Source organism: Daphnia magna, linkage group LG8, assembly GCF_020631705.1.
Source record: "Daphnia magna isolate NIES linkage group LG8, ASM2063170v1.1, whole genome shotgun sequence".
NCBI lineage: Eukaryota > Metazoa > Arthropoda > Branchiopoda > Diplostraca > Daphniidae > Daphnia > Daphnia magna.
The window spans coordinates 4,484,763-4,506,711 of record NC_059189.1 but is presented as its reverse complement, the minus strand read 5'-3'; the positions used below and the strand labels follow the sequence as shown (position 1 = coordinate 4,506,711).

The following is a 21,949-nucleotide window of genomic DNA, read 5'->3' as shown; positions in this document are numbered from 1 at the left end:
GTTTGCCTTCAAGTAAAGTAATGACTTTCTTTTTATGATCAAAAAAGAATTAGCCGTTTTCATAGCCTATCTACTAGCTCTCATCAAGAGTTCAATCCTTGTCAGATTTGGGCGTCCGGTCCCAGCTTTCGCATTTTGATTATGAACGGATACCATTTTTACCACCCAATTTGCAGGAAAACGACTTGATTTCTTTTTACATCTTATTATCCGAAAAGCTTCTCTAATCTGCATTACATTTCCATTTTACGCCTCCCGGAGAGGAAAGTGTGTAGACTACTTTTACTGCTACGATACGAATTTTTTCCCCGTTTATTCCTAAATAATTTGAGAATCTGTTTTTAATCTTTTTTATCTTAGCCGACCCTTAGTTTGCCCGTTAACGGCACAATCATTTGCATATCACGCTGTTGACGGCCCGGTTACGTGACAAAAAATTTAGCTACACATTTTTAAAAAGGCAAAAAGAATAACGTAGATCTAAAACTTAATTAGAAAGATTAAATTTGAAAAGAAAGAAATCTTCGCAACAGATTTCTGTTACGTAGCAACAACAAAAAAACAAAAAAAAGAGCACACAAACGTAACAGAACGCAACACGGTGAATTATCTTAAACGGCATAGATAATTTAACTGTAAGCTTAGCCTAGGCTTTTGTTTAAATGTGGACGTGATGAAGCGGTAGTACGCCGACCCAACATTTAACCAGACTATATCCGGGTTTGAAGTTCCGCCAACGTCATCACTTGTTGATCGTTGGTTAACTTGTTGTTGTTGTTACAATCACGTTGGCTCTGACGCAGTTTAATGATTTGGTCTGCAAGCTCGATAAGTGACGCCCAGTGATAACCCACAATAACCAAATGATTAAGCGGAATCATTCAACTCTATTGGATGCCCCAGTTCTTGTTTACGCATCCTTCGTTGCGTTGGGCCGTTTCTATTTGTAGAACGGCTGGCCTTGGGATGGGACTGATGAGTTAGCTAGCTAGAAAATCAGAGATTCCTAATCTTAGTTATTTTAACCATTCAAGTCGGGGTCAGCGGGGGTCTGAGTTAGTTAGCATTTGGATAATTGAGAAGATAATGTCAAGGATTAGGGCTATAAGCTGTCCCTGTGGAAGATCAAGTGAAAGTCTGCAAAGGTCCAGCGAGAGAGGGTAGAAATAAGTTCAATTGTTTTCTTACTTATCGAATACGCCCCTTTTTTTTCAGGCGTCTTTTTTCGAAATATGTTTGCAGTTATTCGGAAGTGAAGTTGCTATACGCTTAGCAAACCGAGAGAACTCCGAGCAATGAACATTGTTAGTGCTTTCTCGTTAGAAATTTGCTGTCCTAACCTTCAAAATTTGGGTCATATTTAACGATTCAACTTCGTGTTTATCCCATTTTTTTTTCTCATTGCTACGTTTGCTTTACAATTTCACTTTCCTGTTGACCAATTATAAAAAAAGGCTTGTTTTGTTTGGCCTATCACGTAACACGTGACGTCATTGGGATCCCGACGTGCAGGCGACGAAGTTGGGCAGGGAGAGTTGTTCATAAGTATTGGCAGCTTGACTATAGACTATCTCAGACTGTGATTCGCGAGCGTCCGTGAAAAGTACTATGGAGACAACCGCTTCACCAGCAACGCCTTTCTATCAAGCTGGCAATCACGACAACCTACAAAGGATTGATGCCATCTTCTTCGACCTGGATAACACACTTGTTCCAACTCGAGCTGTCGACGAACGCGTCTGTAATGAGGTACGATTATAGAAAAAAAAAAAGTAAATTTAACGCCTTACCTTCTTTGGTTGTCGTGGAATATAAAGTGGTCAACTTGTTTGTGATTCATTGTATCATCTGTCATGACATGCGCTTGAACGCGCCACAACAGCCCTGACAGAAAAAGTAGATATCTGGGTTACACTTCATGGATGTGGCGAATGAAAGGCGAAGACAGGATAAACAGCTGTTACTGTTACCATTAAACCCGTACTTTTTCTTCTTAATGCAACGCGCTATGAGGAATGACTGCCTATCCCTTTTCAACTAACCTAACGTTTTTCCTGATTGGGAAACTACTGACGTCAGAAACAGCTGTTGCATTTCCGAAAGACGTTTAGCAGACGATGTTGGAAAAAGAAAATAGAGAAAAAAACACGCGGAGAACCCGGCTATACCCTCGTGTTTGTTCATAGCCGAGCAATTTGCCGCCCCCAAGAAGGGAAGTTTTCGACCGAAAGCCCAACAGAAAAGTCTAATTTTAGCTATTGTGGAACCAGCCTTTGAGAAGATTCTAAATTTAGAACGACACATCGACAAGAGTGCAACGTTTAAGACGGGCTGTTTTCATCTTACCCGTCCACTCTTGGAAACCAGAAAGTGCCAGTCGGAAGACGTTGAAATTGCGTTCTATTCGTTTAAACCTTGACAGTTTACGCTCAAACAATACGTGCACGTCCTTTGTTTAAAAAGGGATAACAATTGCATCAATCATGAGTAAAAAAGAGAAAGTTCCTGAGTCTGTCCTTCGTTGTGTAACGGCCCTGAGAAGTGCCAAGTCTGACAATGACAGGTTTGCCTCACTCTTTGTTGTAACCAAACTGATCAAGGCGGATGAATGTGATCAGCACTCTCTCAAGCTTCTATATGATGCCATTGGTTTCAATTTCCTCAATCGACTTCTTAAATCTACTGAAGTTCCTCAAGACTGTCCACCCTTCATCTACAAATCGATAGCACTCTCCATAGTGAGTTGCTTTTGTGGTGTGCCAGAAATTGTCGAGTCTGATTCCATTCTGAGTATCATACCGGTTCTCTTAGACATTGTCAGTACCTCTGACACTGAAGATATGGAGGACAATCTAATGCTAGTCTCTGATTGCTACACTTGCATCCAAGCCATCGCCTTTTTTGAATCTGGAAGAAAGGCACTGCTTAGCCAAGGGTGCTTGCTGAAACTTACAGAGGTCTACGTGGAAGAAATGTTTCGACATGACCAGGCTCTGCAATTACTAGTCTACATTTCCTCAAAAGAAGGCAAACATCTCTGGGATGGTCACGAAGAACCGTTTAAACAGCTTGTGAAAAGACTAGCAAATGATTTCAATGGCGATACGACTGAGAAGAAATTCGAGCTTTGCAAAATGCTTGCTGTCTTCCTTTCCAACGGTCCACGATTACCGGTCGTCGAGTTACAGAAAGAAGATTGGCCTCAGCATACACTATTGACGCTTGAGAGCATCCTTTGCAGCCGTATTGGAACATCGCAACGAGATAGTGCCTTGCAGCTGATTGCACGTCTGTTGGAAATTATGGGTATCGGATGGGGTCTAAAGTTCGGACCTAATCCACGCCAATTCCTGTTACTACTTGTCAACTTGGCATGTGTCGAAGTACGCATGAAGCTGGAAGATAGGACGTTAGAACAAGCAATAGAATCGGCTGATATTTTGGTGGCTTGTTATTCGGTTGTGGAGCTTTTCATCACTTTCATGACGTCACAAGGTTTTCTCGATTTCGATGCCAAACAGAGAGAACAAGCTTATTGCGCTCTTAAGGGAGCGGTTGGTTCCATTTTGGCCGTTTTGCACCAAACAGATGAAGAATTTTCGCATGAATGGACCATTCCTGTTACTGATCGCCGAACAGAGTTTGTTTGCGCCTCTATTCGTATTCTTGGCTCCTGGCTCGCAGAAGAAACTTCCAGCATGAAAGAGGAGGTGTGCGCCGTCTTGCCTTTCATTATTACAGTCTGTTCGAGGATGTACGACGAACGCAAGCTGGGCACCATCAGTGACATGCCAGATCCGCTACGCTTCATGCTACCAGCCTTTTGTCACCTGGCAGCTGAAGATGCTCCCCGTAAAATAATGTTATGCCAAAAATTGCCTCAACTTCTCTATGACTACCTACTTTATCAATGGAGCATCTTCTCCAAATGGCTGGCGCTGCAACCAACAGTTGCAGCCGATTGGTTACACGTCCACACGACACCTGAAGAAGAAGACGTAGCAGAGGCCAACCGACCCGAATCTGAATCGGCCATTATTCTTGTCTGCGGGGTCTTTATGAATCTTGCCGTGTTGGAACCCGAGCTTGTTGCCACCGACGTCGTCTTTGCCCAACTCCTCAAGTTTTGCATCACCAACCTCCAACCTTTAGTCCATCGACAGGATTTCATCGTCTTGTTGGGTAATGTAGCTGTGCTGGGTCTCCTCCTACTGCGTCATCACACGTGGAAATACGCACAAGGAGATAGCGCAGCCTTCCGTTATATCCAGGGCACTGTATCTTTCCTATGGGACGCGCACAATAGCGAAGAGTCGTGTGATTCGCTGAGCCTCGTCATTTCGTTGCGTTATAAAAGAGATTGGCCAGACTTGGCCGAACTTTGGTTCCTCGGTATGCAAGGACTGAGCAACGTCATGAGCAAATTGGACTGGATTGTTGAATTCATCGTCGATTCCGGTTGGCCCCAGGAAATGATGAAGTCATTGTCCCGCATCGTAGCTGGAGCCATCGATGCCAACACACGCACGGCTTACGAAGATTTCCTCTGCTGCCTTTTACGTGCCCAACCTGCCAAAGTTAGAGCAGTCATATTGGAAAATCGCGGACGTCACACATGTCGTACTCACTCCATGAAACAATTGATTGCTCTGCTCGATGACGAGAAACTCGCTTAATGCTCATATTCTGCTCCGTTCAACTTTAATTCGGTCTTGCTTTATAGTGTAATTCACTTAAATTATGGAATCAATTACACTGCTCGTACTCTAGCTGCGTTCCAGACTATAAATTGATTGATTTTAATTTTTCTTTTCTGCACCCGTAGAATATTTTAGGATAATACACTTACTACGATTATTAATGTGCCAATTAACCACATTTACTATTCCACCAGGTAAAATTGCTGTTACGGAAGGAATGGAGACTAACGGAGAGTGCTGCTCAGAAAACTTGTGAAGTTTTTCTACGCCAGTTTCGCCTCCGACCTGATCATTCGGAGCTGGAGCTGGACGCTTGGAGAATTCTGCTGTGGGTTTCTGCCCTGGGCGCGGATTACCAGCATTTAGCAGGTTCAAGTGAAAGCTTTGTTGTTTTTACCTCCTATAGCAATAGTTTATAACCCTACTTGCTTTATCTTTTGCAGAGGAGGTCTATGAAGTCTGGAAAAAGCTGCGCTACACTTACATGACACTGGATGGGCCAGCCGCAAACCTGTTGTCGGCGCTCCGCAAGCACAACTATACTATTGGCCTTATTACTAACGGACCCTCAAGATCTCAATGGGAGAAAATCGCACAAATCGGAGCTGAAGACTATTTTGATTCGATATTGGTCAGTGGCGACTTGAACTGCGAGAAACCACAGCCGGAAATTTTTCATCTAGCTTGTCAGCAACTCAACGTTCATCCTAACAAGTCGTGTATGATCGGAGACAAATTGGAAACTGATATCCTAGGTGGAAAACTGGCTGGTTTGGCTGCAACGTTCTGGATTCCCCTAAATCCTTTGGAGAGGGCTACGAGCTCCGATGAGATGCCTAATTTTACTATTGAATCTCTAATGGATCTAGCTCCTATCTTTGGAATCTCCCCAGAAGAAATCAGATGATATTGTTTGTTTTTTGTTTTTTATTAGCTTGCATTTTTTTTTGTTTTTTGTTTTTTTAAGTTAGGAATGGGGGAAAAGTTCGTACATTTTTACAACTTCTGCCATCCGTCCTTAATATGTGCCTTTCATAGCCCGTTTCGGATGATACCTGACGATGCCTTATCTCCAAGCTCAAAATGAGTTGATAAGTTGTGTTTTTTGTGTTTTAATAACATGTTGACACGACGAATTATACCATTTAGTAGAAAACAAATGACCCTCATTGCAATCTATGAAAAAATAAAAACAAATAGAAAGACGGAAACAGCAAACAAAAGACGAACACTGTCGGAAATTCAGTTTCGTCCGAAGATGCTGTTTAGACTTTACCGTCTAGAATTAAAGCGCATCCCACGTGTAGAAGGAATGTTTCCAGTGCAGTGCAGTATCAATAACAACCACAAATCAGTGGCAGAAAGTAGGAAGTCCACTAGACCCCAAGATCATCTACGACAAAGATAAAACAGAAAGACAGGGTTAACTATAGGAAATTCGCTTAATCATTTTAAGGTATGGCCGGACCGTTTGTGCACGAAAAGTTTGGAGCCGAGTTAGGTGAGACAAGGCTGAATGAATTTGGAGTTTATTTTTTTCGTCTTGTTGAACATAACATGATTTCTGCAATAGGGTTCCTAGACAAGACGGACAAATGGCGCTTAGAGAGTAGATTTTTCCCAAGCAAAGTTGGTGGAAAGCCAGCTTGGTTAGATTTGAAGAACTTGCCACCTACAGAACAACTTCTGTGCAAGTTTGTGTTGCAAAATTTTATTAGAAATTATAATTTTTCTACATATAATATTCCCAGACATAACACTCAAAGTCACATACAGAATCAACATAATTTTTATGTGTAGTGCTAAAATATTAATCTTTTAAAGGTGCTGTCAAAAACCTGTTACATTTTTGGCCCAAGTCTATGCTCCTGATGATGATGATGAAGCAGGAACCAGAGTTATTAAAGAAACATGCTACCACAGAACAATCTATATATTTTTCTGCACTGCCCCTCTTTGTAACAAGAAGAATTCAAATGAGAACTTTGTGGTTTTTCGTTCCCAGCTGGCGAAGGAGAATGAATTTTATCCACCTATAGATCCACCAGATGATCCTGATTGGAAAAAAGATCTTGTGGTCAGCAAGTTCACAAAAGTATGCATGGTATGTGGTTGCTTGGGTACCAAGTTATGTGGAGGGTGCAGAAATGTTAATTATTGTACAAAAGATCACCAAGTGTTACATTGGAAAAATGGTCACAAAATGTTATGCAAAGAACGTAAGTTCCTTAATTTAGTTTCCACCATTGATATACGTTTTAATTTATAGATTTTCATTTAAGCGGTACGAGTGGAGGGAGAAGATTCTATGTTTACTTTGCCAGGTACTATTTTCTCTAAATTTTCTTATTCAACTACTACAAATTACGCATTGGATTATAGAATATGAAATTATTATTGAGGATGAAAAAATTGAGGATAAAGCTAGTAAACTTTCAAGCTCAGATGAAACTGAACTTAAAGAATTTGAGAAAATCCTGAAAGCAAAAAATCCCACCTTTCAAGATGATGAGACTATCACTGAGTCATTGGAAGAATCAGTCGCGGACATTCAAGAGGACAAGATGTTTTTGAAATTCAAAGAGAAAATCGATAGCTATCCAGATCAAGTTCTTCGGTATGGTAAGGGAGAAACTCCTCTGTGGGTGTCGGACTCTAACACACCCTCTTCGGTTCCTGATTGTGAATACTGCGGGTCTGAACGAAGATTTGAATTTCAGGTGAATATAAATTTCTGATTCCCCTCATAACGAAAAAACGTTTCATTTTTCTTTTGTATAGATCATGCCTCAGATGCTGAATTATTTGCAGCTGGACAGCATTTCTCAAGGAGGTGTAGACTGGGGGACTCTACTTATCTACGTGTGTAAAAATAACTGCGATAGCGGTCCTACCTACAAAAATGAATTTTTATGGAAGCAAGATTTTTCTGGGCAGAACTCTATCTGAATTCTTAATACATCTATAAAAACTTGTATAGAGATATGTTCAAAACCATTTTAAGGCATTCGACTTCTGAAATTTAAAAAAATAAGAAAATAAGATGTCTGGATTGATGGGTACTAGATGGCACTGTGGCCAAAAAGAGAAAGTTAATGTCTCTTATTCTGTGTTTAACCTACTTACTAGACCATCCTACATCGCCATATTTAGCAGATGAACTATTGACCAGCGCCAGCCCAAGTACTTTTTGAAATACAAAACCAACTGCGTAGTGCGCCGGACTCGATTTCTCAGTAGAGAGTGTAACACCAAGCCGATTAGCTGCGCTGTCCTGACTGTATGTATTACTTTAATAAATTGATCAAAATTACTTATTATGTTATGGATTCTAATGTTCGATTAGCGTGGAAATGGTGGATAATGTTTATCGTACAAGGTCTCTTGGTACTGCTGCGGAAGGATTGAGAGATCAATATGCTGATGGCAAAGCTGCTAGAGTTTGGGAAGTTTACATTGGAGACAAGAGTTCTAGGACTGAAAACTACAGGAATTTCATCACCACTCTTTTGAAAGAGAAGAAATGCCACACTGTGCTTGATTTGGCTTGTGGCACAGGGTATTATTAATATGCAGTTGCATGTTAGCTGCATGTTTTAAATAGCAAATTGTCTTTCGGTGTTAATGTTTTAAAAGGATCGATTCAATAATGTTGCTAGAAGAAGGCTTTCAAGTTACTTCAATTGATGCATCTGATAAAATGCTAAAATATGCTTTAAAGAAGAGATGGGAAAGACGTAAAGAAGAAGCCTTCGATAAATGGGGTAAAACTTTAACATTCTCTGTTTTTATTCTTTTTTCTGTTGCTTATTGGAAAATACCTTTAGTTGTCGAAGAAGCCAATTGGCTCTGTCTAGATTCCAGAAATGATTACCTTAAAGAAGGATTTGATGCTGTTATATGCCTTGGAAATTCATTTGCACATTTGCCAGACTTTGAAGGAGATTTAAGGAATCAAAGGTTACTTGTTAAACTTACAAAATATTATGGGTTACTTTTATTTTAAATCCCAATTGTTCAATGAAGAACTGCCATTGCTAACTTTGCAAGCTGTGTCAAGCCAGGGGGTTTGCTCTTAATTGATCATAGAAATTATGATTATATTCTCAATAATTGTGCAACACCAGCTAAGAATATCTACTACAACGTAAAAAAGCTTTTTGTTCAATCTGCGTTGCAAACATCAGTTTATTATTTATTTAATTTCCCTTTAGAGCAACCATATAGTTGATATCAAAACTTCGGTTTTGAACGTGAACGGGCGACCTACTTTGGTCACTATGGTAACTCAAATTTTGCTAATTGGTATACAAGCTGAGTAAGTTAATCAAAAATGTTGTACACATCCAGGATTACATTATGAACATTCCTACCATGGGAATTGAACATGGTAAAAATTTACTGACGTGTAAGACCGTTTTTTGTCGTTGACCAGTTTCTAATTATATCTGCAGAGTCGTTTCGTTTGTCATATTATCCGCATCGTCTGGATGAGTTCAAAGGCCTACTCAAAGAAGCTTTTGGAGAGGCTTGCAAACATACTGTTTTTGGTGATTTTAAGCAATTGGATGAAATTTCAGATCCTGCCTTCTACATTCACCTAGTGGAGAAACTGCCCGAGTGAACGATAAGTTACATGTTGCGTGCTCAAGTTGCTGCAGCATAATTTGTTCTTTTAAAGATTTAAAAAATACTTCAAAGAATTTAAGTTCAAAAACATAAAAAAAAAAAAAAATAAATAATTTACAATAAACCAGTTTTTTGTAAGTTACGGTACGACACTTCAATTCCTATAGACAGGCTGTTTTTCTACCTTTTCGTAAAATGTCCCAGGGCAATAAATCACTAAGTAAAAAGTGCCGAAAGTAATACATACGCATAAATAAATGGAAGGTATGTATCACTCGTGACTCAAAAATAGAGCATTAGCGTGATAAGTTGAAGGATCGGTAATCGATTCCCAAAAGAGTAAAGTAATTATAATGTATCAACATTAGACCCGATTACTAAAACACGTCAATTATAAGGACATAATTCTGCACAATATGCTGAAAGTACTGTTGAAGAAATTCAACCAAGAATAAAATTAAAGTTAGGAAGATGCAGAATGTGAACACCTAGAAAATAAAAACGGATGTTTTACTATATTTGAGGGGCAAACTAATCCATTCTAAAGTTGCCGTGAACCAAGGCAGAGGGAGACCCTGCCTCAATTGACCATTTATGCTTTGTCTCAGGTCTGTCAACAGGACAAGTTGGTTGTCATGAAGTTGCCTTTCATGAATTTTGATGATTGAAAACAATACTTGGCATGACAAAAAAAAACTCAAATACAGAGAAATGGGGACAAAAAAGAGATCCTAAAATCTTCAATTCTGAATTTAGTTAGTTTGACGCTTGCACCATGCTTAAACCTGGGTTTCTTTTTATTGGGATGTAGATGAATTTCATCACATAAATCTCAAAACAACAAACGCCTACGTAAGTACGACTTCGAGCGCTAGATGGCTATGAGTACCAAAGAAAACGAAAACAGAAGACGGAATCGATAAATTATAGCAGTTTCCAGTATAGGGTAATTCTATGTCAATATTGACTAATTCTTTTATAAATTTAAATAGAAAGATTACATAGTGAAGCAAAGCATATTTACTGAGAGGAAAAACAAGATCAACTTAATGGTTATACAAAAAGAATATTGCCTGGATGAGCAAGTCTACTTCATCTGCTGTAGCTCAGACGGAACCATGGACCCACTACTGTGGTGAATGCATTCCTTGTTATTATGTAAATAACTGCAACAAGTGTGACTTAATGAAAACAATGCCAGCTGTGTTAGTACTGAATCTATCTCACTTTTGGCCCCTAGGTGTCTTGTATTAAATTTTGCCTTTGACAGTAACGTAAGAAGAGGAAATTGTTGGAAAACCCATCTTGAATGAAGCCAAATATTCCTATGTTGATGTTTGAGAGCCCAGCCAGTGAAATAATAATACCCCTTATTCTAGCTAGTAAGCCATCTTGACATTTGAAAAACAAAAAGATACACACTTAAGATTGGCTTAAATATTCTTCGTTTCTTAAAATATATTTTAACACCAGGAAAAGGCAAGAAGATATTGTTCCTTTGCTACTTCTGGGGACCACCAAAATAAAATAAGTATTGTTTCATACTACTTTTTATTAGATAAAACGGTAAAACATGGTTTCTGCGAGTATCTTTCTGCATGCATCGCTCGTTATCAATACCCAGCATCCCTAATTCAGTATGTAGTATGTTAACCAACCCCCTAGTCAACTTATACCGCATTGTTTGCAATCCTATGTAGATTATAACAGTCAGCAACAAACCTGTGACACAAAATTTTGTTTAAATCATTTAAACATTTATCAAAAATTCTTTCATTTCAGAAGTCTTTTCAAGAATCTTGTCTTAGAAATTGTAATCAGAGCATTCAGTCTTTTTTAAGGTGATAAGGCTTGTGGTCAAATGTCAAATCACAGATAAAGACCACCAAGTTCTTTATCTGTGGTCAAATCATCATTTTCTCCTCAAATCAGCCATTTTTGAAACAATCGAAATTTAAGTGACTGTAGTGCAACATATTTGTTGATCCGTTTCTCTTTCGGGTGTGTTGTTTCACTCCACGCAGAAACTCATTTGTCAACAGATGGCAGTCCCCCCAGACGGAAAATCACTCATACGGCCCGACCATGAAGTACACCAGGAGTAGTAACGCCTGCAAAACAACTTCAGCTCTACGGAAAAAAAAGGGAAAAAAAAAAGTTTTTTTTACTGGTAAAACGGATTGCCATAATATAATCCCAACCGTGAACCGATAATCTCTAAAAGTAGGTAAAAAACTACGGAATGCCGTTTAACCCACTTTTTTTTTAGTCAACTAGGGTGTTGTCAACATGTTACAATATATATACAATATATTTAAAATATATATACAATATATTTACAATATATATACAAGCTTTAAGTGTAAATATAAAGCTTTATATTTACACTTTAGAAGTATAAAAATATATAAAGCTTTACATTGGCAACACCCAACATGCAACATGGCATTCGCTGCCTGGCGGCCATTCAAAGAAAGCTTATATAATGACTTCTACCATTTTTGTTAGTCTTTTGGTTCCATACTCTCGCAGATGCAGTATGTAAGTATTCCATTGGTCGAATAGTTGTCTCTTTATTTCCTCTGACTAGATTTTCTACTTGGTATGTAAAAGTCTACAAATTGATTTAGTTTAGCTTCTGACTAGATCTGTAAATGAATCTTTAAATTTCGCTTGTGTGAGTACAAAAAATACTATTCACAACGTTGGTTGAAATCTATACTTGACAAGTTCATTTACAAGAATGTGGTTTCAAATACGATGTGCCCTGATACCGTACGACACGTAAATGTGTTCTGATAAAATATTTTCCTTATTATTTTGGACTGCTATGTCGGACATCAGCGAGTTGTGAATTGTATTGTCGTGTCTACTCCTAGTCTGTGGTATGTGTTAGGTATGTCTGATTAGAATATTGGTGTTGCACATCTTGTGATGGTGTACTTTATCCCTTTTTAGTATTGGTTACTTGTGTGGTAAACCCTTCATGAATTACAAGCTATCTTTGAGCATCATATTCATTAATCTTTTTGTAAGGTGTTCTTATTTTAGGGTATCTCAAATTAAAGGAACTTTATACTAATCTCCCAAAATTATGAGACTCACGGTATTATCTATTATTACTACATTGTTCTACATTCCTGTATTTTTGTTCTCTTTAATTTCAGTATTGGGGTGGTGAGTTACAGACATGGGTTTGAGTTAATTGTCAACAATTAGCAACCCAAGTTGATCCCTTTTTTGTGTTGGTCACTCGTGTGGTAAACTCTTCATGAATTGCAAGTTTTAATCCTTGAACATCAATGTCTTTTCTGCAAGGTTTTCTTCTTTTAGAGGATCTCAAATTAAAACAACTTCCTTTGATTCTAAAAAAGTGATTTTCATTTACTAGATAGGCTGGTGCTTTAAACCGGACTTCTTTTTTTGCAGAGTTCATTGGTGTTGAATCTTGGATAGTTATGGTGCAATTCTTAGTATTGCAGTGTTTAACAGGTAATTAATAGTCAAAAACAATTACATGTTACAATATTGGTGACTTATATTCAATGATTTCTGCAGGTTTTTCTGATTTTGGAGGCTGCCAAATTAATAAGGTTATCTTGGATAAGTTGGGTATGTCTTGGACAGGTCAACAACAGGAAGTTTGTTAGAGATTTCCTGCTTTTGATCTCATGAAGTACATGACTTTGGTTAGATAGTTTAATTTAATAAAGGATCTTTCTACTTGCGCCTGTTTGCTATGGTGCATGTGATTCGATCACGTCAGAAAGTTTGGGTGTTAATGACGATACGTTTTTCTTAGCTTCGAATATTGGGCATCTGCAAGGTGGGAATTGTTTGTTATTTTATTTCATCATATTCTATTCCTGCTTTAGATATTCTCCATAACTGAAGAACTGAAATTACATGAACGAATTTTGTTTATGTATTTACTTCTCCGACAAATTTTCTGGTTAAGACATAGTAAAATCAGTTGACGAGGTTACTCCCACCGTATGTTTAAAATACACCAATCAAAATATGGCAAAGTGCTCTTAAATCTCGTGCTTAATTTCATGGATATTTGTTAGAAACGAAATTTGCTAGGTCAAACAACACCATTGACAAGGTATTTCGCTATTTTAAATGTGCTATCAAGAAAATTTACCAATTCATTTTTCTTATTTGTAGATTGATGGTGAATCCAAACAGGAAGTTGCCATTTCGGTGGGAAAGAAACATTGATGCAAGTTAAAAGGGTGTCCGAAGTTTTCTCCTTGCTTTTTTTTTTCACATCTGTGGTATTTAAAAAAAAAAAATTGTTTGCGATTTCTTGTTTTTTTGTGGCTTTGTTTACTGTTGACTTGTGATAGGTTTGTCGTGTGTTATGTAGTTAATTTTTTCGGCAGAGAAATTATGTGTTTTCCGAAAAGGACACTTAGGGCAATCGAGCTCTATCATAATATCTCTTCCAAAGGGTTTCCAAAATCCTAATTGGCGATCAGGTACTTTGAATTTGTAGTGAAAAGTATCGATGTATTAACTACGCCTTTGGTGATATATCCGGATAACTAAATCAGTCGGGGTAGTTTTCTACATCTCATATTTTATATGCAATCAATGTTTTTTGTATGATATCTGTTAACAAAAATAAACCTTAAATGACAACTTCATAAATTCTGCTTCTTTCGATTATTTCTTACCGACAAATAATTTTATATATGAATAAGATTTATTTTTATTTTGCAAAATTTTTTTCGGGTTTTTTATTTTCCAGAAAATTTTTTCCAGGATTTTTTTTTTCCAGAATTTTTTTTTTTTGTAAAAAATTTTTGGCAAAATTTTTTTCCTCCACGTCGAAATTGTTAAAATTCGCAACAAAACAAACAAAATACAATAAAATTACTTGCACTTTGTGTGGGAGTTGAACCCTGGACTTTTGACTTGGCATGCCGCTCTTCTACCACTGAGCTACCACTCATATAATATTATAGTTTACGTCAGCATCATAAGCTAAAATCACCCGATATCCTAAAAATTTTCTTGAAGTGTCGATTTGTGGATTCTAGAGCATATGATGGCTCAACGGACAAGCGATGGCCTGGAAACTTGACGACGGATCAGTGAGATCATTGCCGAAGTTTCCTTTTCCAAGTGGCCACGTGGTGGTCTGCAGAACCCGGCTCACCTACCCTAGGAAATCAACGGTGTACCGCTTGGATCCCTGCCAGGTACCCCACTCCAAGTGGTCATGTGGTGGTCTGGGAAACCAGCCCCAGCTGCCCTGACGGAGTTGCCCTGAGATACCTGACAGATATTTGAGATAATAATATTTTAGAAATTGACAACATAATATTACACTAGTTTTATTATAAGTTGTTTCTTCTGAGAATCGAACCCTATACTAACGGCGTTCCATACCGATGCTCAACCACTGAGCTACGAGTTATATTACTTATTGCTCTATCTTTTCTTGTATCTTAAAGACAACTCTTTAACACTTAGAAAATTTTGTTGCATGGTTAAAGGTAAATTAATATATCACTTCGGATACTAAACATAATAAATTTAACATTTATTTTTATTTAATATGTATTTGCTTTCTTTTTCATTAATTAAGACTTAAACCCACGACAAACGAGCTCGTAAGCAGACCCTCTACCTCATAGATATTGACCTCATTTTCTACATAGATTCTATTGTAATTTGTCCGAAATACCCAAAACAATATTATCGTGTAGGGCCTTCTCAATACAAGGGAAAATAGTAACAAATTTATATAACGCAAGGCGCAATGGTTGAGCATCGGCAATGCATGCTGAACGTTAGGGGATCGATTCACAAAAGAGTTAAGTAACCTAAACATACGAAAATAACTTTCATTGAAAAATGATGTCATACAAGTATTGAAAACAAGTGAAAATGATTCCGCACCATAAACTGAAGTTCTCCAGTGAGAAAATTATTGATGCGTAATACAATAAGATATTAGTACCAAAATTAAAATGCCAACATTGGTAAACTAAACACCATGGAGAAATCTTATTCGTTTCGCCTCTTGAACGCGCATCTCAATAGAAATTGGGCGGTACTAGTTCTTCCAAGGATAAAGTGCGCAAGCGTTAGAAAGTTGCTAAGTTGAAGTTAGAAAACTGCAGAATGTAAACGCCACTACAAAAATCAGACAAATTTTGTAAACAATTTGTTAAAAAAAATTTTGTATTGACATTTCTCAATACAATTCAATAATTTGCAACTTTAGACGGCCAAAATAACCCATTCTAAAGCTGCCGTCAACCAAGGCAGGAGGAGACACTGCCTCAATTACCCTGCCTCAATTAACCAGCAAGGAGATAACACGAGCTTTGTCGTCTTCGTCATTAGAGCATTGCATCTTTGATAGATATAGCCCCAGAATGATCAAACCCTTTTCTATTGAAAAGAAAAGTGTTATGTAGATAATACATACTTAAAGAACATCTATATTTCTACTTACTAGTCAATTTAAGGAAGATGAATTTGTTGTGATGAATAACGAATTTTTACTGCTAATTGTGGTAAAATTTCTCTCAATAATACCATGGTTTATACTCATTATGAACAACAAGCATAAACTTTATTTTTTTTTTCTCATAAGAGCTTTTATTTATAATATCATCTGTCTCAAATACTACAACAAATAAACCATAAATAAATTACTATCTCACCTGATTACCACAAAACTGAATCATCCATTGGAATTCACTAACCAATTCTAAACATAGTATGTAACGGTAGCGCCAGCGAAGAGGCGAAAAATATTTTCAGCTGGATAACCGGCCACCCCAAAACACCCTGAAAACATCACATTCAGTTTGTTAACTAAGTATCACATATTTAGAAATTAAGGAAAAATTGTTGATTGTCAGTAATTTACAGCCAAAATAATATTTTCACGATTATCAAACGGTAACTCGTTTTCATCATTACAGAATAACACACCACTACCGCAAGTCACTGTGGTTTAATTACCATAATCCCAAAGTAGAAGACATTGCTTATGTCAGCGCCGCGGCAGTATCGTCCCAATTAGACAATCAATTGCTGACAGAATCTAAAATGGAAATAGGACACAATCAGTTTATACTACCCTGACAGTCAGTCTTAATCCTAGACGTTTGAAAATCAGAGACTCGAGTGTATCTTCATGTTAATCAGAAACACGGAAAATAAATTCATCATAGGAATAGAAAAAATCTGCACCCGAAATACATTTACCTTTCAACGGCAAACCCACAGCAACGAACTGCAAATGTTACCAAGGATCAAAACACAAGCCCAGCGGAAGTCTGAAAAGAAATAAACAGCATAAGTAACTCGCTCGCAAATAACCTGTTGAATGGGGGAAGAAAAAACCATCAAAAGGAAGGCAGTTATATTCAACAATGATTTCACCATTACATTAGTAGAAGGAAGAATGGCAGCTGGTAGATTGTCAGAAATTTACAGCCAAATGAATATTTTCATGATTATCAAACGGTAACTCGGTTTCATCATTACGGAAATAACACCCCACTATCTTTATGCATTGTGGCTTAATTACCGTAATTCCACGGTAAAAGACGTCGAACATGTTAGCGCCGCGTTAATAACGACCATCAACTGCTGATATAAGAGCACCTAAGACGAGAATAGAAAATCCAAATCAGTACCAACGACAATAACATCCAATAACGTTTGAAAATTAGGTACTACAGTGACCCTTCAAGTAAATCAGAAACACAGGAAATATACATTCACCCCTTAAGAATACGCAACATGCTCGCACTGCAACTGGGAAACAAATTGAAAAAGAGAGAAAACAAAACGCAGTTCATTCGAACACCGCCTTCAGGAAACATTAATTAACTTTAAAATTACTCGAACAACCTCAGAAATACAAACGGTATCGATGCTTAACTCTAGCATTCATGAACAAAGAGATCAATTCAGTTTATCTTAGTATGGTATATCAAAGAAAATCCTGTATGAAACAGAAATGGTAAAAGTGCAAGAGCTTATACCTCTTGAGCCTGCAGAATTAGGATGAACACAGCATTTCTTATCCCTGCAGCCTCAATTGGTAGTCTACTACAGCTGCCACCATGTCAAACATAACAAGAAAAAGCAATTATTAACAGTGAGTATAAGAAATAGAAAAATATCTCACTTTGCTATCTCACCTTCACCAATTCACCACAAACCTGATGAAAAACTGTTGTTTTATTACCAGGTGCCTCTTTCAGCCTACCTGCTTAACAATTGCAAAAATATTTTAAAATCTGACAAGGATAATATATGTGCGACAAAACAACAGTTCTCAGAACATTTGCGATTTATGGTTGAAATCATTATCTTTTACCCTGTCATTGTAATCCTAGTAAGTCATCACATGTTTAAAAGAAAAACTATTGCAAATGCATAATGGCACCTTTAATATATAGAAGGCACAGCTTTCAATAGACAGCATGACACCAGTCTGATTGGTAGTGAAGTGATCCAACGTGTTTCCAAACCAGTCCCCTTAAAACACCATCAAGCCAGCACCATGAATTACTGATCAGGTGGCACATGCAACTGCCCGTGCAATGGAGGATCAACCCTAGAAAAACAAAATTCAATCACCCATCCTCAGTATTCTCAATATATAATTAAGTAACCATCATGAATCATTCACCAGACCAGAATGTAACCTCACAGACTGAAGGACGAGCCAATAGCATAGGCTTGTCTAAATGCCAACCCAGTTATCCACAGACATCCTGACTATTAACAATCATTTAAAAGTATTGGTTATTACAAGTTTAATACAAATTTCTCTTTATACCAATAACTGAATTACAATTATAATTCGATCTCGACTAACATATCATCTTTAACACAGAAGCATCCATTACTATGAACACACATCTGTCACAAAATCACTAGACAAGTGAAAATTTTAAAAAAGACGTGTAAATGATTTTGAATGACTACCACTATCCTCAGCATACTCTTCAAGTTTTTATACGGATCCAGCCAAAGAATTAACGCAAAAGCATCTAATATTGTACTAGCAAAACCTTAAAAGCAGATAATATTCCCCTGCGTGATTACGAATACTTACAAGCACTATCGAAGAGAAACTAAATTCAAATGAAAAAACTAGGCATTGAGAGTCCTTATGTTAACTATCTTCGAATGCCTGACAGGCGGCAGATGCAGGCTTTTTTTTCTACCACGCGATGAGGAATTGAGGACTTCGATAGTTTGCATTTCTGCCGTTTGGAAGTAGTCTCAGCTGGCGCCGCCAGTTCATTCGTTCAATGTTCTGGCGCGCTAGTATATTACGGTACCTTATCTCATTTTCAGCTTTTTCCTTTTTTTCTATTCTTGGGCCAAGGCGCTGCCGCCACTTCGTATTTCAACAATTATTTATTGTTTGTTTCTTAGTTTAATCCACGCAGTATAATTCCTTTTATTTTCATTAGATTTTTATTTTTGGGTGAATTTTTTAATTAATTTATGTGTATTTTTATTGGTATTTTTGGATATGATTCCAGATGGCGCGACAGTATGTTTCGCAATTTCATGTACGTACATAGTTTGGGGTCCTAAATGTCATCAGCACACACATTAACATCTGTCAAACCTAATTAAGACACAACAATAAAAAACTATTATTAACAGTGAATATAAGAAATCAAATCTTGCTTTTCAATATTACCTTCAACATTTACCAAAAACAGAACAAAAAACACAAGCAGCTTTATTATAGGATTCCTCCTTATGCCAACTTGAAATACAATAACAAAAATACTTTAAAACCCAGCAAGTAAAACAGATGTTTACAGAAGACATGTTTCCCAGAATAATTGCAATTCCAAATTGAAATCATAATCTTGTATCCTTTGTCGTAGTAATCCTAAACCAGCATCATCAATACACAGTATATCACCAATCTGCTAGATGATGAAGTATTTGTTTAACTTGTTTTTAAACATTTTTGGATATCACCATACCAGAACCATGACTAACTGGGCAGGTGTCAAATACTTCTGCTGCGCAGTGGAAGATCAACCCTAGAACATCAAAATTGTATCACTCCAAATATTCTTGATATGCAACAAACCAACCTACATGAATCATCCACCGGGGGATGCAGCCTTGTTGCCAGAAAGACAAGCCAGCAGTGTAGACAATGTCAAAATGCCAACAGCTTATCTGCAGTCATCCTGCTTTTCAACAGTTAACACAATTTTTGAATGAGACAAGTACAAAGGAAATTTCTCCAAAAATCGTAGCTGCAGTTCACATTATAATAGAATTTGATTGACAAACTCATCCCAAATCTGAGAAACCCCTTACCATGACCATGACCTTACATAAAGTTGGAGTAGGGTTAGTAAGGTAGGAATAGATTCATTTGTAAACTGAATACAGAAAATAACAGGCACGTTTCTAGGATAACGTAGGCATTTCATTTCTACAACAGTATGCTGGAAAAATCACTAGTCCAAGTAAGTATAGAATTTAACAAACGTCGTGCAGTTCAAATGACAATTAATCAAAGTAGTGATAGTATGGTGAATAGCATAGTTGTACGGAACGCCAAATTACCCCCTAAAATTTCAGCACCTCGGCTAGGGCTATTTATTTTTTTTTGCAGAAAATAATCACCATCCACCAACGCCATCTAGCGGCCACGATACGCACCTTTATGAAATCCCCACTGGAGGAGGAGCTGAATCACTATCGATCTCTACAACCATTTCCAACAATTAATATCGATTTTATCGTGCCAGAGCAGATACAGGTGAATATCTCTGTGATAATAAATTTGTTTTTGTTTTCTAAACGTTCATCAATTACTGGTTTTCAATACTGTTTATCTCGCTTGTTGCAATAACATACCAGTTTATCTCGCGTTGAAATGGATGACGCTGTCTGGAGTGTTGCGTTGTAAGTCACGTTTCTCTTTTGTATTGTTTTTTCTTTTTCTTTTTTGTATGCGCACACGTGCATTCTACGTATAAAACCTAATGTTATGATTATGCCTGTGATGTCCGATGATTTTACTCATGTATATTTTTGTGTCATTTAGAATCTGGTCGATTAAAACCACATTAAGTGTCCTCAGTGTCGCAGATTCACTCCGGTTAGTGCCGGGCCAATCTCTGTGAATGATGATCTCCAAACCGATCACGATTTGATGGCCCTACTTCTCCAAACAAAAACAAATTTATTATCACAGAGACATTCACCTGTATCTGCCACGGGCACGATAAAATCGATATTAATTGTTGGAAATGGTTATAGGAATCGATAGTGATTTATCTCCTCCTCCAGCGGGTGGGATTTCAAAACGGTGCATACCGTGACTGCTAGATGGCGTTGGTGGATGATGATTATTTTCTGCGAAAAAAAATAAATGGCCCTAGCCGAGGTGCTGAATTTTTAGGGGGTAATTTGGCGTTCCGTATAGTTGAAGCATGGTTGAACTGTTGAAGTAAGTTGAAGCTTCTACATTTAAGTGACATGTGGTCACTGGTCAGTGCTTCCAGATGTCGTACATTTCGAATTCGAATCAAACTGCGCTAGTTGAGCCCACGCGTCCACGCCATCTAGTGGATGAAAGTATCATCATCTTGTTCAGGATGATGTTAGGTTCACATTATGATGTTTGTCGTCTAGAGATCAAGTTACGTTAAATAACAAACTGTCATTATTTTCTCAGTGTAATACCCGAAAATATTTGCTTATTTACAAAATGGCAGGGTCTGCACTACGACGTTTAATGGCCGAATATAAGCGTAAGTTTATTCTTTTGTTACATGAATCGAATCTGCTGATACTTGAGGTAGTTATTTACTAAATATTTGTTGTTTTTGTTGTTGTTGATTGTAAAGTATTTATCTTGCATGTTTTATTTTAGAACTCACGCTGAATCCTCCAGAAGGTATTGTTGCCGGTCCCATCAACGAGGAGAATTTTTTTGACTGGGAATGTCTCATTGTGTAAAATAATTTCAATTTTCTTCCCTTTCACATGATTTTTTCCTAAACATTGTATCTGGTTTTCCATTGTATAGCGGACCAGATGGAACATGTTTTGAAGGAGGGGTATTTCCAGCAAAGTTAACATTCCCAACTGATTACCCATTAAGCCCACCCAAGATGCAGTTTACTTGTGAAATGTTTCATCCAAACAGTACTTTTGAACAAAAATCTTTTTCTAACCCTAATTCTTTGTAGAATCATAATTATTTTAAAAGTTTATTCAGACGGAAGAGTATGCATTTCAATTTTGCATGCTCCTGGTGATGATCCCCTGGGTTATGAATCTAGCGCAGAAAGGTGGAGTCCCGTTCAGAGTGTGGAAAAAATTCTACTTTCAGTTATCAGCATGTTGGCTGGTCAGTGCAAATTCTTTTGATTTATTTCTTAAGTTTAATTCTTGTCTTATAGAACCTAACGATGAGAGTGGAGCAAACATTGATGCGGCTAAAATGTGGAGGGATAACCGGGCTGAATTTGATCGCATTGCTACTCGGATCGTTCGGAAATCATTGAATATTCCTCTTTAAAAGCTGAAATATATAAATATAATTTTAAGAACACAATTGTTCTAATTTGGAAAAAGAA

The 21,949-nt window shown here is 37.4% G+C and overlaps 2 protein-coding genes and 3 long non-coding RNA genes across 29 annotated transcripts; 2 read left to right on the top strand and 3 right to left on the bottom strand.

The window, feature by feature from the left end:
* Positions 1-336: 336 nt before the first annotated feature.
* LOC123475554 lies at positions 337-2,475 on the bottom strand. The gene is made up of 3 exons (XR_006650896.1): positions 1,971-2,475; positions 1,791-1,884; positions 337-1,739 (listed from the first exon to the last, which is right to left on the bottom strand). It is a non-coding gene; the product is annotated as an uncharacterized LOC123475554 (long non-coding RNA).
* On the top strand, positions 1,609-9,467 carry LOC116929093 (neurochondrin homolog). Its single transcript, XM_045178408.1, has 10 exons — positions 1,609-1,749; positions 2,601-4,620; positions 5,144-5,331; positions 6,706-6,919; positions 6,983-7,024; positions 7,083-7,420; positions 7,482-7,562; positions 8,915-8,983; positions 9,051-9,090; positions 9,155-9,467. Exons 1-10 carry the CDS (start codon positions 1,609-1,611, stop codon positions 9,322-9,324), a joined length of 3,303 nt encoding a protein of 1,100 aa, XP_045034343.1. The 3' UTR covers positions 9,325-9,467.
* LOC116929114 lies at positions 5,610-6,716 on the bottom strand. The gene is made up of 2 exons (XR_004397623.2): positions 5,977-6,716; positions 5,610-5,876 (listed from the first exon to the last, which is right to left on the bottom strand). It is a non-coding gene; the product is annotated as an uncharacterized LOC116929114 (long non-coding RNA).
* Positions 9,468-14,596: 5,129 nt separating the features above from the next.
* LOC116935289 lies at positions 14,597-20,026 on the bottom strand. Of its 24 annotated transcripts, XR_006650884.1 has the most exons (13): positions 19,446-19,919; positions 19,033-19,387; positions 18,433-18,957; positions 17,987-18,092; positions 17,758-17,928; positions 17,510-17,577; positions 17,351-17,423; positions 16,891-16,967; positions 16,566-16,636; positions 16,320-16,401; positions 16,016-16,142; positions 15,805-15,874; positions 15,510-15,740 (listed from the first exon to the last, which is right to left on the bottom strand). It is a non-coding gene; the product is annotated as an uncharacterized LOC116935289 (long non-coding RNA). The 24 variants fall into 24 exon arrangements; XR_006650886.1 differs by lacking the exons at positions 15,510-15,740; positions 15,805-15,874 and adding an exon at positions 14,597-14,615; XR_006650885.1 differs by lacking the exon at positions 15,805-15,874.
* Positions 20,027-20,133: 107 nt separating this feature from the next.
* Positions 20,134-21,927, top strand: LOC116929089 (ubiquitin-conjugating enzyme E2 G2). 2 transcript variants are annotated; one of them, XM_045178392.1, is made up of 6 exons: positions 20,134-20,267; positions 20,410-21,118; positions 21,241-21,322; positions 21,397-21,515; positions 21,589-21,720; positions 21,773-21,927. In XM_045178392.1, the coding sequence occupies exons 2-6, from the start codon at positions 21,076-21,078 to the stop codon at positions 21,889-21,891; spliced, it is 495 nt and encodes a 164-aa protein (XP_045034327.1). In that variant the 5' UTR covers positions 20,134-20,267; positions 20,410-21,075; the 3' UTR covers positions 21,892-21,927. The 2 variants fall into 2 exon arrangements, with proteins under 2 accessions (XP_045034327.1, XP_032792148.1); XM_032936257.2 differs by lacking the exon at positions 20,134-20,267 and having other exon boundaries at positions 20,938-21,118; positions 21,580-21,720.
* Positions 21,928-21,949: the final 22 nt, after the last annotated feature.

Coding starts and splice junctions, on each gene's coding strand:
- LOC116929093 (XM_045178408.1), top strand. CDS start 1,609: ATGGAGACAACCGCTTCACCAGCAACGCCTTTCTATCAAGCTGGCAAT. Junction 7,025..7,082: donor TTCTATGTTTACTTTGCCAG/GTACTATTTTCT, acceptor ATTGGATTATAG/AATATGAAATTATTATTGAG. Junction 7,563..8,914: donor GGGGGACTCTACTTATCTAC/GTGTGTAAAAAT, acceptor ATTTCCCTTTAG/AGCAACCATATAGTTGATAT.
- LOC116929089 (XM_032936257.2), top strand. CDS start 21,076: ATGGCAGGGTCTGCACTACGACGTTTAATGGCCGAATATAAGC. Junction 21,119..21,240: donor TTTAATGGCCGAATATAAGC/GTAAGTTTATTC, acceptor GTTTTATTTTAG/AACTCACGCTGAATCCTCCA. Junction 21,323..21,396: donor GACTGGGAATGTCTCATTGT/GTAAAATAATTT, acceptor TCCATTGTATAG/CGGACCAGATGGAACATGTT.